Below are 17,191 nucleotides of genomic sequence, written 5' to 3' on the forward strand. Positions count from 1 at the left end.
AGCTAATTGATTAAAACTAGTTTAAATAACTTTCTCAGAAACTATGATAGAGGATTCCTTTAATTTTCAACTTGTAAAATTCAGCCCTGAGCACATGTAATACTGAATGAACCAACCAACTGAGATATAATTTAGTTTTTATATAGCAGCTGGTTTAACTAAAGAAACCATAAAGGTTATTAGTAAATGAAAAATACGTTCTCCAAGCTGAAATATGTTTTGTACTGAAAAACAATAAATTTTCTCAGTGCAGAGCGTTTATGTAACAGGGATACGAAAAGAAAACTGTATGGTTTAATAGGAAATTGAAGTATTTTATGTTCAGTGAGAGCTGGCATAACTAGGTAAGACTGTAAATGGAATCATGTGAATTGGTAAAAACAACTTCCTGTGTTTACATTGATATTGTTGATCTGCAACTCAAAATATATGCTGGGCTGAAATATCAGCAGCTCTCCCCTGACACACTGACGCGCACACGCGTTTTGACGTTTTTGGAGTGAAAGTTGTGGTGCTTGTAAGCTTCTCTTTTTTTAGTGTTTACATTTCTGAGATTTGGTAATGGTGGCTGTACTGCTGCCAATAATTTCTTTCATTCACTGGAGACTTGTTTTTTATTTTGCACGGTATCATGCTGTTCGTAATTCCATATTTTTATAGCTCATTGTTGCTGAGATTTGAAAATTAAAAATCGCTCGCCTTTCAAGTCGCGTGTTGTGAACCGTATGCTGTCAGCAAGAGCTTGTTGTTCATGTGGCCCTCTGGAAACACTGAAAATTTACCCACAACATTGTACACATACTCCAGCATTTTATGACCGTAGCCTAAAAAGTTAATGCTAAAAATGTGCTCTTGAATGTTAAACCCAAAGAGCCTTTCTAACAGCTCCTCCTCCCGCTTTATTCTGGCACAGACTCCTGAGAGGTAATATAAAATATAATGGAAGGCAAACTGGGAAGTGGACATTACATGGCCAAACGTGCCCGTGTGCAAGGAGTGACAGATATAAGTCAGGACTGAGCATGCATATGCGTTTGTGCACATACTGCGTGTGGCAGCATTTCTGTCAGTCCGCCTCTCCTGAGCCCAGACCGAGAAAAAAAAAAAAATACCGTGGCGGCAGAGATCCTGTACGAGTTAGCTGCAGCGTCGGTGGTTTCCCCCCGTTCCCCCCGGGGCTGAGCGGTGCCAGGCAGGGCAGCGGCGCCCCTCGCCGCCCGGGCCACGTCCCCGCTGGGCGCGGGGCTGCCCGCTGCCGAGGCGAGGACGGGGACACTCGAGCAGCGGTAATTGTTCGCCTCTAATTGCTGCAACTCATCTGTAAAATTCGCAAGCAAACATTGCGCCGTACCTGAGAAGGTGAAAGATCCTGCCAGCGCGCGGAGGCTGAGGCTGGCGGCGGGGTTGTACGGCTGCGCTGCAGCCTGCCCGACGGGCAGGTATGGCTCGCAGGCTGCTGGAGGCAGGGGTTGGGGGAACCTCGGACCTGCTGCGATCGGGTCCCTCTGCTGAGCTCTCCCTTCTGCGCTGAACAAAAAGAAGGAAAGAAAAACTGTTTTTTGTTGTTTTCTCTAATAGACTTTTTTTTTTTATTTTTTTTTTGGAGACATACCACCCCACCCCCAGAGTCGTGTTTGAGGTTGGGTTTCATCGCTTAGGATCGGCTTTACAAAGGGCCTGGGCTCTTTCTTATAACTGTATAAATGAGCTTTGCTAAGATGAACAGCTCGATAGTGGTGGGATGCAGTCAAAACACGTATGCTGGATGTAACTCGTATTTCGTCTGATTGGAAGCAGAGCAGGGTTTAAAAGTAGGGTTTGTTTTTTTGTTTTTGTTTGTTTGCTTTATTTCAAATGAAGTTGATCTAGGATTTCTCTTTGCTGTCTTCCTATTCTCTCCTGTCGTACCTCATCTAACCTGAAAGTATGTAATTCAAGATGTATATGAATAATAAAATTCCGCAAATAGTGCAGTCTCATTTTTTCCTTTTCCCCAAAGAGACTACAGTATGTGCAGAGCTGCAAACAGTCTTGTCACTATTATTTCCCTGGAATGTATTTTTTTCAGCTCAGAGTCGGTTAGGATTCGACAGCAGTTTTTGCTAACTTGGACGACTCTCTCCTATTATTGCTAGACACTTATTAGTTCAACCTTTTAATGGCTTCAGAATGATTAGCACTGTTAGGCTTTGTGGCTGCACTGTCATGTCAGTAAAACGTTATTTGTAAATATATGTGGTAATGAAAACGCAGTTGAAAATCCAGCATAACTCTAGCAGTGTCTTGCAAGGGAGCTGTCATGCAGGCAGAATGCATTTTCAAGCTGGGACCACAGTCATCTTCAAGCTATAAAAAATACGTGCATTTCCTAAAGAAATGTAGTTAGCAGTTTAAGTTAAAACTCCTGAATATTGTTTTTCTCTTAGTTGTTGCTTGCAGACCTCAGACAGTGATAGAGCCACATGATCTGTGAAACTGCTCTTAGTTTCCAGGTCTTCCCCCAGCAGAGCAGCTCCTGAAGTCCCCTTTGCTTTATCTATTGAAAATTCCACGTGATTCGGGATCAGTTTACTGAGGTTTTGATTTGCTGTGTGTGCTGAAATAGGGTTTTTTTTTTCTTTTTTCTTTTTTTATGCTTGAGTGCATGCTGCTGGAATGGGGGGAAAGCAGCAGTATTATACTCTTAACAACGTGCGCAATGTCAGTGATATAAACTTACACAAGTGAAACTACTGCTGTAGGTTTTACCATGTCTGATCACATCTTACAGGTTTTATGAACTTTTTTAATCTGCAGACACAGCTTCATGTTTCAGGCTTTACTGCCTCTGGCCCCCTCCCCTGCGTACAGCCTGCAGACAGAAAAACACAGAGGCTTCTCGAGCAGCCCTAAACTTACAGCCACCTGCAGAAGTTGTGTATTTAAGGAGTAGTCTTGAAGCTTTGTTGTCAGGGAGTGAAGTTAAGGTTTTGGGCTGCTGCGGGTCAGGAGGGCACACGCACACTAAGCTCGTATGGAGCCCTGTTCTGCCGTTGTTCTGCCTAGGAGTTTACCAGTTTGTTAAGCAAATAAAGCTTAATCCGGCTCGCACTGGAAGCCCGTCTCCAGTGGAGCTGGGTCGCGTGAGTCTGGCTGTGGAGTAAGGAAATCAGCAGTTGCGATTCCGCGTTGACCGCGACCAGAGTCGATGTTGCGTGTGAAGCTCCGGCCGAGTCGTTGACGTGCGTCCGTGTTATCTGTAGCTGAAGGCACGTTACTGATCTCAGCGTTGCCCTGTCCTGACGTGACCTAACCCTGCGGTGAGATTTTTGTAGGGCTGAACACGGCAGCTGATTGCCGTCACCCGTGCCGAGTGGTAAGCTTTGTATTGACCACTCACGGGTAATAAAAGCAGTCAGGCACGCCGTCTCTAAGCAAAAATATCTCTCTGGGATGAGAAGTGGTCAGCTCGTAGCCCTCTACTCACCAGCAGGAAGACAGAGGATGAGAGACGTCCACAGAGGCGGTCCGGGCTGTAATTCACGGAGCCGTTTCTGTGCTTGGTGGAGGGAAGCGGGAGAGCGGAGGACAGCCGCCATGCAGTCGCTTGAGGCCCGCGTTGTTCCCGGGTGCGCTTGCCTTCGTGCCGCGTCCCTGTTCGTGGGAAGAGCGTGGCGGGCCGCCCGCGCGGTGGGAGCCGGGCCGCGTGCGTGGTGGCGGGCGCCGGTGCCGGGGGGCAGCCCTGCTGCAAGCGCTGCGCCGCGGCCCCGGGCGCCCGCTGAGGAGGGCCCGCGCTTGGGAGCTGGGGCTGGATGTGGCAATCCCCTAACCGGCACCCCGGCCTTTCCACACAGGCTTCAAATTCACCGGGGTGGTGGCGGGGGGGGGGGGGGGGGGGGAACCAGCCCGCGACCGAAGGAGACATGAGCATCGTTGGGGCGATGGCAGCTAGGAGGACGGCCCGGTGCTTTCGAAGCGCAGGAACGGCGCGTGAAGGGACCCTGCGCGGCCGCCTCGCTGCTTGGGGGCAGCAGGAGGAAGCTTGTTATCTCGGGAGACAGCAAAGCGGAGATTCCCGGTGCCCCGGGAGGAGAGCGCGCTGGCTCCGGCACCTCCGCGAGCTGCTTCCTCTCTCTGCTGTTTCGGGGCTCTCTCGACTTCTAGGAAAGGAGGAAGGAAAGGACTTGGCGCTCGCCCGGGCGCAGGGCCTGCAGTTCTGCCGCGCGCTTCGCGGGCTCTGGAAGGGAGGGCCGGGCCGAGGATGCCTCCCCCCGGCGCCCGCCCGCCCGCCGCCGCCTGCTGCACACGCGTGCACGGGCGGTCCGTCGCTGGGGCTTTGCCTGCGGGTTTTTGCCGAAGTTTTCTTTGGGCCTGGTACAGAGCTCTGGGAAGCCTCCTATAGGTTACCCCTGGGAAAAAGAAGAAAAAAAAAAAAAAAACCCTCCAGTTTATTTCAATTTATCATTTGCCTGAGCGTGGCGAGAAGGACCTGGCTCAGGTTTCATAATACAGCCCTCCAGCTGCGGGACTTGTTCATCGCAGGAGCGAAGACTGAACCTTAGCTGTTCGGACACCTTTTTTTTTTTTTTTTTTAAATTCCCCCAATGCTTAATTGCAGCTCGTTGCAAGATTATTTATTCACTTGTCCCTCTCATTTTCCGGGGGGCATAAATCCGTACGTTGATCAAGTCCCTTTAATGTAAAGCTGGTTATTAGTTTTGGACGTTTAATTTGTTTTCCTTTGTAGGCGAGTTCCCCTCTCCTTCCGAAGGAGCGCTTTGCTTTTCGGAGGCGACGGGCAGCGGGCCGAGCCGGGGGGTCCTCCGCGCGCTTGCTTTGCCTTTTCCTCCAGGCGTAACCTCCTTGGGCGGCGGGGGCGCGCGGCCTCCCCCCCCCCCCCCCCGGAGCGGTTTGTCCCGAGTGCTAAAAGCGCACACCTATGCGCGCAGGGAGGGAGAGGTTTTGCCGTGATTTCCAGCGACGGATGGTTATTGGGAAGCGCTTTATGGCTTTCAGGAGGGGAGAGCGCTTTGCTTTGGCCGGCGCGATGGGAAGGGCTGTCCTCCGCCCGCGCTGATGGAGCGCAGGAGGCCGTTACCGCCAAAAGTGAAGCCACAACCCTTTACCTGGAATTCGTTAACATCCACGTTTTCGGCTTCGAGGTGCTCGCGCGCCCTGCGCGAGCCTCCCTCTTGTTCTGTCCCCGGCAACATACAGCGCTTTTAACCTCGCCCGGGATTTCCAGGCGAGAGCGGTAACGGCGGCTTCTTTGCAGAAGCTGATGGACCTCGCAAGGCTTTCATGGTGGCTGCCGGCACCCTTAACGCTTGCTGAATTCTGTTCCTTTTCCCCATCTTTTCCCTAGTCGGCTTCTGTAACAGCTGAAGTCAGGCGAATCCCCTCCCTCGCCAGCGTGCCGTGGGACGTAAGTTATTTGATGCCCCCCCCCCCCTTAGCCCTAGAAGTAAGTTAAATACAGTAGGTATGTGATGTAAGCATAAACAGGATCAGCTACCCGCTCCCGGCTCTGAATAGCACCTCTCGTCTGCTCTAGAAGCTGCGTTTGCCGAGGGCCGGGTCGGCTGCGGCAGAGCGTGGCCGCTCCGCGGGGCGAGGACGGCGCACGTGCTCCTCTCGGCTGCTGACTTCGTGCAGGCTCCGAGGCTGCAGCCTGGCTTTTTTCCCCCAGGGCTGCCGTCGCTTCCCTGAAACCCTTCGTGGGCGGCGGAGCGGCCAAGTGAACGGCGCGAGGGCAGATAAAGCGTTCGACCCGAGCGGTGCGGGTTTCGCCGGGGCAGGCCGAGGGCGACAGCGAACTTCAAAGGGAGCAGGCGGCGGCAGCCGGGGCCGGCCGGGGCTCTGCTGATCTCGCAGGGAGTTGCATTTGCGCTATTAGTCCAATTATTACAACTTCCTGCATAGGTTGAAGGTCAATCATAATTCACGCTGCTGTCATCTTCACACATGCCAAACGCAGTCTATTAAGCATAAATAAAATTTCAAGTGCCTGACCAGGAAAAGTAAACTGGGATTCATAACAATGAGGCCTTATTCATCCATTTAAAAGTAAATTGTGTGTGTTCCTTTTTTCCCCCCCCTCCCCTCCCTTTCCCTTTATGGCTTTGCAGTTTGGGAGCTTTTATTTCTGCTCGGTAGCATAAATAGATGACCTGCAGCGTACGCAGGCGCAGAGGAGCGAGGAGTCAGGCTGCCCACAGCTTCTCCCCGCTTCAGCCCCCCTGAACTCTGAAAGTGTTTCCAGATCTGGATCCGATTTTGCTCTTCCTCTATAGACTGCAGTCACACACCGCTGATCCCAGGGCATGTGCAACGCGCGTCTGGACTTTACGGTTTGGGTCATTTCTCTAGTGTGCAGAAGCTCTGTGTGTAGTTTGTAACGTAGACTGGTGTGCTTGCGCGTTGTACAGTTAGGAAACTAAAGACAGTTAGGTAACAAAACGGGCTTGCAGGCTGCAGAGGTGAAATCTTGGTCCAGCTGAAGTCAGAAAATTAAAAACTTTCCTTAATTACGGCATAGTCAAGAGCGCAGCTAAGAAATCTTTAAGCTTTAGAATACAAAAGTCCACATATTCCACATTACCGTTGCCTAAACTGAAAAATGATGTCTGAAATAGAGTTCACGGTGGCTTACAAAGCCAGGAGAGCCAGGAGGAGACAGACATGGCTTGGGAGTAATTTATGAGCTATCAGCAGTCTGGTCGGCGGGCTCGCTGCATCCCCACGCCTCTGCCCTCCGCAGCCTTCTGCTGCTTAAAAACTTCCCGAGCATGGCTCGTTTCCACCAAACGTGCTTGAGCTTCTCCCTTTTTCTCAGGCAGCATGATTCCAGTGGATTCCTGGAAATTAGAAGGACATTTATTAAAATCAGATCAAATTCATCTGCACAATCATTTTGTTTTGAAGTTCAGCATGTCTGATTTTAGACCCTCATTGGACTGCAATCCGGTGTATAAGTTGTTAGTGCAAATGGGATTCTTTTTGTGCCTGCAGCATTAATTTTTAAAAATATATATTTTTAATGATAACTAAAATGATAATAATAATGCTGAAATGCTAGCGCTTCAGATCTGCCACTTGGACCTATTTTTGGAGGGCTTTGGATCTAAGATGCAAAATAAAAAATATCACTTAACCTGAAACATGGAGTTTTTCTGGATATCCCCTCTCGCCTCACCCCTGAGGTACAGCAAGGCTGGCTAGATAGTTTCTGATAGGTAGCTTACTGTATTCCCGTATTTCAGCTTATTTCCAAATGCCAGCATAGGCAGGCTCGACAATTAGCTGCAGAACTTACACGCTGGTTACAAACTTGTGCCATGCCTGCAGCGAAGGTGCTGCGGTGCACCAGGCCTTTACAAAGCGATATGATGCACCATAACGCGGTGCTTTTTGAAACGGACCGTGCACGTATACAGTCCAGGTGGCCTTATTTTACGAGAGGAGAAAAGGCCTACCAAAAGAGCTTTGGCGGCGCAGTCCGAGCGGAGGAGGGAAGATACCGGCGCAAGCTTCGCTGTGGTTTTGGTTTGTTCCTTCATGTTGGCACGCCACTGACCTCCAAAGGCCGGCTGAGCAGCACAAAACCATGGTGCACCAAGGTAAACTGAGGGCAGAGCTGCGCTGTCCTAGGCAGAGCTTTAGCTTGAGCGCTGCCGCCCTTCGTAAGCACCGGCGCAAAGCAGGAATGGCACCTGGGACCTTCTCGGCAGGCCTTTCCCGGGCGAGGGGTGCCGCATCAGGCCTGCAGAAGTGTCCCCAGCTGGGGCACGGTGTTGCACGTCATGCATGTATTATTTCAACCCAAAGTGAGCCAGCAACAAAGGCTTGGCTGAGGCTGATCACACTAAACTTACCTTTCAAAAGCATGGAGACCATTATAGTTCTGGAAAGAAAGAAAGAAGAGTCAGATTTAAATACATTTATCTTAATAAATGGAAGAACAGGTGTTGCTTAAAGCAAGTATTCACTGGATGCAATGTTGACATCAGGTTTATTTGCAAGAGTTAAAAGCTGGCTTTTCACTCTTTGATCAAATGAGTTTCATCACCCCAAGCGAGTCCCTAGCGCGCCCAACTCCGCGTAACGACCGCCAGCATCATTTGTCACCATTGGCAGTATCCGTGCCGGAGAAGATTATAGTAATGGGCCGTGGGGCTGGGGCAGGAGGTGCGTTGGCAGAGGAGGCACGCGCGAACCCGTCCCTCGTCCCACCCTGCTCTCTCTCAGACCCTTGCCTTCTCAAAAATAATCAATCAGTGCTCACTTACAAGGGAGAATGAACCCGGTGAAGTTTGAACTGCCTCAGCCGCGGTGTGCGGCTCGCGAGCCGTTACGTCAGCGAGTCGGCGCAGAATCACTAGTGCGAGCACCATCTCCTTTCTCCTCTTGCAGAATCCAGGGAACGTTCATTTGATGAGAGTGGCGTTATTTTTACTTTAGAGTTAACAATGTGCTGTGTTGGTTACACGTCCCTGTGTAAAGCGGTGAAAAGTAAGATTAACGTGGACGTACTTACAAGCAAGAGAAATGCCCTGAGTCTGACCTGTTCTATGCAAACACCGCGCTGCTGACCTCATCGATGTGCTCCTGATTTATATGAAGCTAAATCAGAGCAGAATCGGGGCGAGCTTGTACTACCGCAGCAGTGATTGAAAATGCTTTGTCGTAGGAGTGAAAGTTGCAGTTGCCGGGAAGGACTGGTGCAAGCTGTAAAGGCAGAGCTCTGATATGTCACATTTTAATGGCTAACGTGCTGCTAGAAAGGAAGCTAAAAAGTTAAACCTTTGAAAGCTGCCAAAAAAAGAGGTGATCTAAGTTGCTGAGAGAAGTCCATTGTTTTCTAAGGGGAAACAGAATTCCAGAACGAAGCATGCGACTTGCAAACATTTATCTAAAGGATAAGGAAAAAAATAAGAAGCCCAAGAAAACCCAAGGGACACTTTGACCAGGACAGCGTGGAAGAAAGGGGAGCGCTAATCTTGACAGACCGGGAGGGGAAGCTGGGCATGAGCTCCTACTCCTGTCTTTTATGGGGAGAATTTAGGGGGCTGTGGCACGCGTACGTTGTGACCGACGCGTTTTCGTCGCGTGGCTCGTGTCCCAGCAGGGTGGGAGATGTCCGGGCGCTGGGACAGTCGCGCTCTTCCCCGCTCGCGTCTGGCAGCGTGGCCACGCTGCTCGCGGGGCGCAGGTGATCCGACTGCCGCGCTCGAAGCCAGCTCCCGAGCGTTCAGGACGAGGAAAAGAAAAGAAAACAAATCGGAGGAAATGTGTCTTATTAAGTTATTTTTAGATATTTAGCACATATCTGCGGGCAAAGGCCGCTTGCACAGAAATAAACCATTAGGCTATACGGCCACCTCCTGGAGGAGAGCGGTATCTGCTTGGTGCTGGGGCCACCGTTCGGGCGGCGATGAGCGTGCGTCCCGGCAAGGGCAGTATCTGCGTGTCCCTGGGTGTCTGTAGCTAGCTTGTGACAAACAAATCTGTTTGACCTTAAGTAGTGGAAGTGGCTTTTTCTCTGTCTTTCAGTGCACTAAAGCGAGTATTAAGAGTTAATAATCTGAGAGATAACCCTTTAAAGATACCTTAGTCAGAGAAAACGCAAGCGCATCATTTGTTAGCTTAGGAAACCTAGCTGTCATGTGTTTTGGTTTAGCAAGGCCTGAGGAAGTTGCTAATATTTATTTGAGCTGCTTCGTGGAGCTTTTTAGTGCTCTTCACATTTCCTGCTGAGACAAAAAGCAGCCAGAGAGATTTTAGGTAACTTCCTTTCCGCGGAGGCTCGCCGTTGCCGGCGAGAGCTTTCTCGGGGGTGTGCAGTGGCCAGGGGTGGATGGGTGCGTTCGCCCTGGCACAGAGCTCTGACTCTCCTCCTTGCTCTTTCCTAAAAGCGAGCACAGAGTCACAATGTGACTCGTGCACGGCTCCCAGCGGCGGGGCCACCTGCCTCCGCAGCAGACGCCACCGGTGGCAGGGTCATCCCCAGCCGCTTGGGCTGCTGGTGAGCTTCTGGGGTCACTTTTTCATTCTGGCCTAATTTTTCCTTTGATTCCCATTTGAAGGCAAGGAATGGGCAGCAACCCTGACTTGTATAAACCTCTCATGGCATTCTGGACTTCCTAGATGATTAAAATGTGTGTGGTTTGATGCCTCTGCTTTCATCAGCATCATCCTCTCAGGTCCGTTTTTAGCTGGTACCCGTAGCTTTTCCTACTGCAACCGAGAGGAGAATGGGGGTTATGTCCCTTGAGTCATTTGGGGTTACATTTTATGGATAATGTATAGGTTGATTTTATATGACTAAGCATATGAATTGTTGGTGGTATCTGCAGTTATCGTCACGTAGCTCATTTTGCAGCAAAGGCTGTTGAAAGCAAGCTCTTTTTTCCTCTTCACAGAACCTAAAGCTCAAAAGGTTTGGGGGCTGGAAGGAGCAGGTTTGCCATAGTCTAAATTGGCACCTCTCCATCGAACTGAATGCAGCCAACATCCAAACCAGGGCAGGGTCTGGCCATGTGTTTAAATTCGGTAGTATTCTCTAGCAGTGTTTGATGCCTCTTTGCCTTTTGTGGGGCTCACTTTGCTTTCTCTTTTTCAGATATTCTACAGAGTTGTAGCAGATATTGAACCAGGAGAGGAGCTCTTACTGTTCATGAAGAGTGAAGATTATTCACATGAAACAATGGCTCCAGACATTCACGGTTAGCCACTTCTTACTGTCTAACCTAGTGTAATGTAGCATTGAAATTAAGTGAAAAATTAGGAAGATATCTCCTCTTTTGGAATCCTCTTGAAATCCACGAGAGCTTCACTGTAGCTAATGAGGAGAACTGGACTGTGCTGGTTATATCTGTCTCTATTCCTACCCTTTTGTTTTTCTGAAAGCTGTTTGGTGAATAAATAAGTTTAATATTAACATGATTAATATATTTTTTTTAATCAAAGTGTTTTGCCAGTGTCTGTGACTAAGAGTCCTGTTGCTGCTGCCCCTTAACTGTGAGATTTTCTAACTGAACATCTTTCAGCATTGGAAATGAAGAATCCAGACAGAGGGGTCATAGGTTGCCTGGGAATGAACTGAAATTCCCAACCATTGGGGGACTTTCCACTCATGTCTTAAATATGAATGCATGATTTCCCTTAGTTGAACTACAGCCTGGAGGCCATGCCAGGGCCTTTCTCCTTCAGTCCCGCTGGAGGTCTGTTCTGAAAGGTGATGCCAAAGCTGGCTTTGGGGTTCTGTGTCTCTGAACTAATTTACCTAAAAATTGAATGTAACTTGCATTCTGTGCCCGTTAAACTGGTCAGCTCTGGTTTGCACAGTCCATTTTTCTCTGCGTCTCTGCAGCTCTTGATGTCTTTCACGTTTTTCCCTTACATATTCCAACCTCCCTGGCAGAAACAGAGGCCTAGAGAGGTAACTGAGGGCAGTAGTAAGGCTTTGAAACTGAAACTTAATCATTTCATGGATGTTGCAAAAGGAGGAAGAGATTCTAAGTCATCTCTAGGCTGTGTTGGTCCTTCCAGTCTAAGATGTATGAACCCTGATTATAGGTTATTTTTTGTCACTTAGCTAAACGACTGTTGTTCTGTTCTCCTGAAAAGAGAAGATCACAGGTTGTTAATGTTGCTGTCGCTTTTGAGAACACAGACAGTCTTCCTTCACTTGCTCATTCATTATTTATCCTATACACAGATTCTCTATCTAAAACCTGTAGGCTGTTGCTCATTCCTTGCAGCTTAGGTTGCCTCAGATTTGCCCCCACCTCCAAAAGCTACTTCGGCTCTACTGTCTGCAGTGCAAAGGATTGTCGAGCCATGGCTGAGACTAGCTGTAGGAGATCTACTTGATACACATTAGGTTCAAGTTTATGCCAATATGAACAAGGACGTCTTATGAATTCTTAAGAATTCGGAGACTGTGCCCAGGGGCTTTCCCAGGACGGGAGAGGTGACATCTAGGGATGTACTTTCTTACAACTGCCTGCACACTTGGAGCAGTATCTTATGGTCTCTTAAAAAAGATGGGGATTATTCATTCATTCATTTGTTGTTGTTTTTTTCCCCCTTAGAGGTAATGTTTATTGCTAAAGATGTCACCCTTTTCAAGCACAATATTTTCTGTGCCTATTCCATCGAATATTTTATAAATGGCACCAGAGAAACGCTCTGCAGTCGCACACAAGTATATGTCCCATAGGGTTTTCACTTGGCTCGAACAATTGCTAGTGGACAGCAGGCAATAGAATACCGTCCTCATAATGGTGGTGTCTCCGGATCAGCTTGCCCCTCAGGTAGTGACCACCGACCGCACTGCATACATGTGAGACGTCAGGCAGACTCCTCACGTTTATGGACCCAGAGCCCGTGGGCATTTATGTCTGCGGGACTGATGACACTGAAATCAGACTAGGCGGTACGGCTAGTAACATCGACATTAGGATAAAATCCAGCGGAAAAAATATCATGGCATGCTCTTCTCCAAGTTTACTTTTGAGGATTTTCCTCAGCTAATCTGTTGTTTTGCAGGAATTATTAATTCATGGAATGAAATATTCACTCCAAAGTGATTATACTAGTGAACTCCTGTGGTCACTTTTAGTAAGAAACACATTGTGACCAATTTTACTCCTACTGATTTTAAAGTAAGGCTCCTTCTTTCCTTTACCCTCCCACTTCATCTGCCTCTGGCTTACATCGAGCAGGGTTAGATGCTGGAAGAGAACCATAATGGAAATTAAAAGGCTTTTAAAAACGTCATCAACACCCCTCTGGGTATTTTTAATGTTGACGTTTGTGTGCAAGTCAGTCTACTTCATTCTGAAAGGTAGAGACTGACAGCCTCCCCACTGGATATCCACCCTATATATCTCCATTTAGGATATTATATCAACATGTAGTGTTAGGTTCCCTACTGGATGTGACCCAGGTGGTTCATAAATAGTATTGCACTGTTGTACGTTGTAGAATTAAAACATAATTTATCTTTGTTCTCTAGAGGAGCGCCAGTATCGCTGTGAGGACTGTGACCAGCTCTTCGAGTCCAAGGCTGAACTAGTAGACCACCAGAAGTTCCCTTGCAGCACACCTCACTCTGCGTTCTCCATGGTGGAGGAGGACTTTCAGAAAAAGCTTGACACTGAAAATGACCTTCGGGATGTACATGAAATCCAGGAATGTAAAGAGTGTGATCAAGTCTTCCCAGACTTACAAAGGTAGGAGCAGGTGCTTAAAACGTGATGGAATGAGGCAAATTCTGTGACAGCTTCAGTCAGATCATGCAGGGCATCAACTAGGGCAGAGTCTGATGCCTTCCTCTCATACACAAAATAAATACGAAAATTAATAAGACTTCTGTCCTGGTTGGTGTTTTAGGACATGGAAATCCGTCCAGTTCCAGCAGTTCAGAGATTTGGTCCTTGACCTGAAGTCCTTAGAGGGGACCTTAAAGAACTGGATCCTCTGATAATTAGTTCTTTAGGTGTCATGAGTTGGTCTAGTTGCACTGAAATCAGAGAAGTGATTATAGTTCGGATGAACTAAGGTCTGGGCTCATTATTTTTAGGCAGACGTAACTCAGAACGTCTCTGAGGAATACTCACTGATGGCAGCAATTTTATCTTTGCAAACAAGCCACGCTAGGTAGAGTTAAGTTAGACAGTAATATAAGTGTTAATATTTGATATACAGCCTTTCAGTCTTGAAACAGTGCAGTACTTCAGGTCATCACGTTAAACATGACAGCTTTTTTGAGAAATAAATTGTATGGAACTATCCTGCTTCAGCTGAAAATAATGCTGATACAAATGTCTTCAGCTTCTGTGGGAAGAGGATCAGGCCCACAGTATCCAGCCACAACTTGCGTATTTTCATTAAATTAATCTCATTTTAGTAGTAATGAAATGCAAAGACAGTAGAAGACGTTTTAACTGTTTTAGTGGTGGTCAGTGGCAAACAGTATTTTTATGTTGTTCTGCAGAGGAATAATTTTAATTCCTTTGGAAATCAAGGGTACAAAGGGCACTTGGCTTCATCTCTTTCTTATTATATCTGTCTGTTTAAATAGGTAGACATACACGTATATATACCTGAAATATGCATAGAAAGAAATGTAAATAGAAAGTACAAGTTCTACATGGTGATGATTTACATATGTCCTGTCACTGTAGTTCTTGCTGGCGACTGAAAATAATGTATTGCAGTGCCGATTACAGCAAATTTTGTAGATTGCTGTTAGGTATTTAGAGTGCACAAGAGCTTCTGCAGTACTTTCCTCATGAATTTATATCTTAATGCTCTTTTGGAGACAGCTGGATACTGCATGGTTTAATAATCAGTTGCCCCTTAAATAATGACTTATTGATTAGTAGAGTATTTCATCAGCTCATATTTTTCACAGAAATCTTTACTAGTCCATAGATCAGGACCTTATTCTATTGGAGCTGGTGTCTGCTGGGGTGGGATGTTTGCCCGGAGGATTTTGTGCACCTGCAGAGGTAACCCCTTTGGACAACTGATACGGAGCATTTCCTGTGCCGTTTCTGCAAGATGTAGCACCCTATTTCAAAATGCAGACTGTCTTCAGGTCCTGTTGACTGAGAGGAGGTTGTTCAGTATCGTGCAGGAGATCTCCAATCAGCCTGTCATATGACCTTATGCTTTAGCAAAGTTAATGACACTATCACAAAAATTAAAACACGTGTGCCAAACATTGCTCTCTGTATATTTTGGTCACCTCCACTGAGTGTGGATTTGTGTAGGCATAATGCCTTATTCACTGGGGGATATTGAGCAGAATTTGGCTCCACTTGTCTAATTTTCAGTCTAAAAGTGATTGATTTGGAAGGGCTGATGTAGGTAGATCAAGTCAAAATGGTTGCAGTTATGTAAGGGAAGGAAAAACTGGAACAGTAACATTTTTACACATTGTGAGTTATTCTGTGTTAAAGTTCTTTTCTGCCGCGAACTAGAGGGCATTATCTAACATGGGAATCATTGAACAAATGTAAATTTAGCTTAGAATATTAAATATTGAAGAGAAAGGGTAGAAAACAAAGAACGAGTCATCATAAATAGATGGGCAGTACAGTGAGAAAGAGTGAAAAATGAGATAGAAGGCAGTCATTCTCTGAACTCTTGAATTATTGAAAGGCTAATACATGACAAAGACAGTTCACAGCAAAAAAGTCCAGAAGTGTGCTATATACAGATTGTATAAAACAAAAGGCCTGAACGACCTGTGCTTGAGGGTGTGCGTAATTAAATTGAGAAACAGCTGAGTAGGAAGATCTGAGCTCTGAATGTCTATGTTGGCTCCAATGTTAATGGGAGATTGAGTAGCCATGTCAAGCATCCTGGGAGCTGGTGCTAGTGCGGGGGACAAGAGTCTCTTTAGATCTTTTGGCAAATTTGTTTATGAGCGCACGATGGAGGTTCAGTCGTTCCAGAGGTATTAGGAGAGGAAGCCAGAATTTCTTTTTTTTATTCAGAAGGAAAGAAGAGCCTGAGAGGGGTAGAAGTAGGTAGCATCTGCAGGACGAAAGCATTGCCATTACCTGTGGCTGAGAATGAAAGTTGCTAATGGGACTGCAAAACCCAGAACAGACTGTAAATCTGGTAGCTGGGCCAGCAGCTTTTGGCCGCTGGTTCAGCAGGGTTCAGTGGGAGATCCAAGTGAGGAAGAGTGTAGGAGCTGCCCCGGGGTGGCTGGCTGGCGTTCAGTCTGATACTAAGAATTCCAGCTCCCAATGGCTTTTTGTGAACCTGCTTCTGCATTACGCAGTGGTCTTTCCTCTTTTACTCAAGCAATAAACTTTATATGTGACCAAGCAGTGCAGGCATTGAAAGTATGTATTTGCTATAAATGAATGCTAAAGTAGCAAATTAGAAAATTCACAGCTGAATTCAGAGAATTGAGTTCAGAATGGATTCAGGGATGTGCAACGAAAAATACACTTGATGGAACGCACTACTAAACTGAATAAACAACTAAGAAATGAATGCATAAACAACTACTTAGTTGAACGTAGTTAATAATAATCAAGCTGAAACTTTAATCTTAGTGTACCATATTTAGAGACTTGATTCTGGTCACTTACACTAGGTCTGTCCTACTGCAGTGGATCTGCTGTTTTTGATCTATTCCTGCTGTAAATAATGGGCTTTGATGGGCTGCCATCAAAGAGTGGAGTTGCAGAAGGTAGTAGGATCCAAGGTGTATTTAGAGTGAAAGTAATAAGGTAGAAATAATTTAGACTGCAGGGAAGAGTTACCAGAGTGAAATATTGAGAGGTGTATGAAATAATCTCCTTAGGGAGGGATAGAAGCATCATCTCCTGCAACTTCTGCAGGCGGCCTGGCAAAACATTAGACAATGTATTACTGTGGTACAGAGGGGGATCCTGCCCGGAAGCTGTGCCGGGCCTCATGCTCGATGCTGCTGATCAAAACTCAGATGCCTTCGGTCTGTCGGGATTGGGCCTCTGGGGCTTTTTGTGCTAGTTGCTGTAATTATATGCTCTGTTTGGTCTGCTCTTTCTGGCACTCCATCTCAATTCCTACGCTGATCTGCAAATCGCTGATAAAGCCAAGTTTCTGTGTAGATGTTGCCGGGGCCTCACTAAGCCTGCCTCTCTTTCCACAGCCTGGAGAAGCACATGCTGTCGCACAGCGAGGAGAGGGAGTACAAGTGCGATCAGTGCCCCAAAGCTTTTAACTGGAAGTCCAACTTGATACGTCATCAGATGTCGCATGACAGTGGGAAGCACTACGAGTGTGAAAACTGTGCCAAGGTACAGTGAATTTGTAGGCTGTTTGGCCTTGCTCGTGTTGTTGAACGTGCGAGAGTAGGAAGGCAGGAACATACTGAGTCAGGACTCAGGAGTTCATGCTAGCAGTTCTGCGGTGGTCCAGCCTGTTTCTCTAGAATTTACAAGGATCTGTGGGTAGAATTTGTGGGTTTTAGAGGAGGACTTCTGCCCCTAGCAAGCCGAGTTCTGCAGCTCGTGAGAGCAGCTGAACAGTTAAGGTTATTAATTGCCTGACTTGCAAGCCCTGAGCACTCTTCTGGAAAGGGAGTGGGGACCTGCTTTCCTCAGTTTGGTTGCCATCACAGAACACTATAAATATGCTTTGAATTGCCTCAGTATGTCTTACCAACATAATGGATACCTACTGCAAATATTCTAGC

General features: G+C 47.1%; 1 protein-coding gene across 10 annotated transcripts in view; it reads left to right on the forward strand.

Annotated features, from left to right (window-relative positions):
* Positions 1-17,191, forward strand: part of MECOM (MDS1 and EVI1 complex locus) — a 377,863-nt gene that overhangs the window by 324,964 nt on the left and 35,708 nt on the right. For all 10 annotated transcript variants that reach the window (XM_068954368.1, XM_068954365.1, XM_068954367.1 and 7 more), the window contains 3 exons: positions 10,601-10,703; positions 13,001-13,217; positions 16,646-16,793. In XM_068954368.1, the coding sequence (XP_068810469.1) occupies positions 10,601-10,703; positions 13,001-13,217; positions 16,646-16,793 (468 nt within the window). The remainder of the gene's footprint in view (positions 1-10,600; positions 10,704-13,000; positions 13,218-16,645; positions 16,794-17,191) is intronic.

Source organism: Struthio camelus, chromosome 9, assembly GCF_040807025.1.
Source record: "Struthio camelus isolate bStrCam1 chromosome 9, bStrCam1.hap1, whole genome shotgun sequence".
In the NCBI taxonomy this organism is placed as follows: domain Eukaryota; kingdom Metazoa; phylum Chordata; class Aves; order Struthioniformes; family Struthionidae; genus Struthio; species Struthio camelus.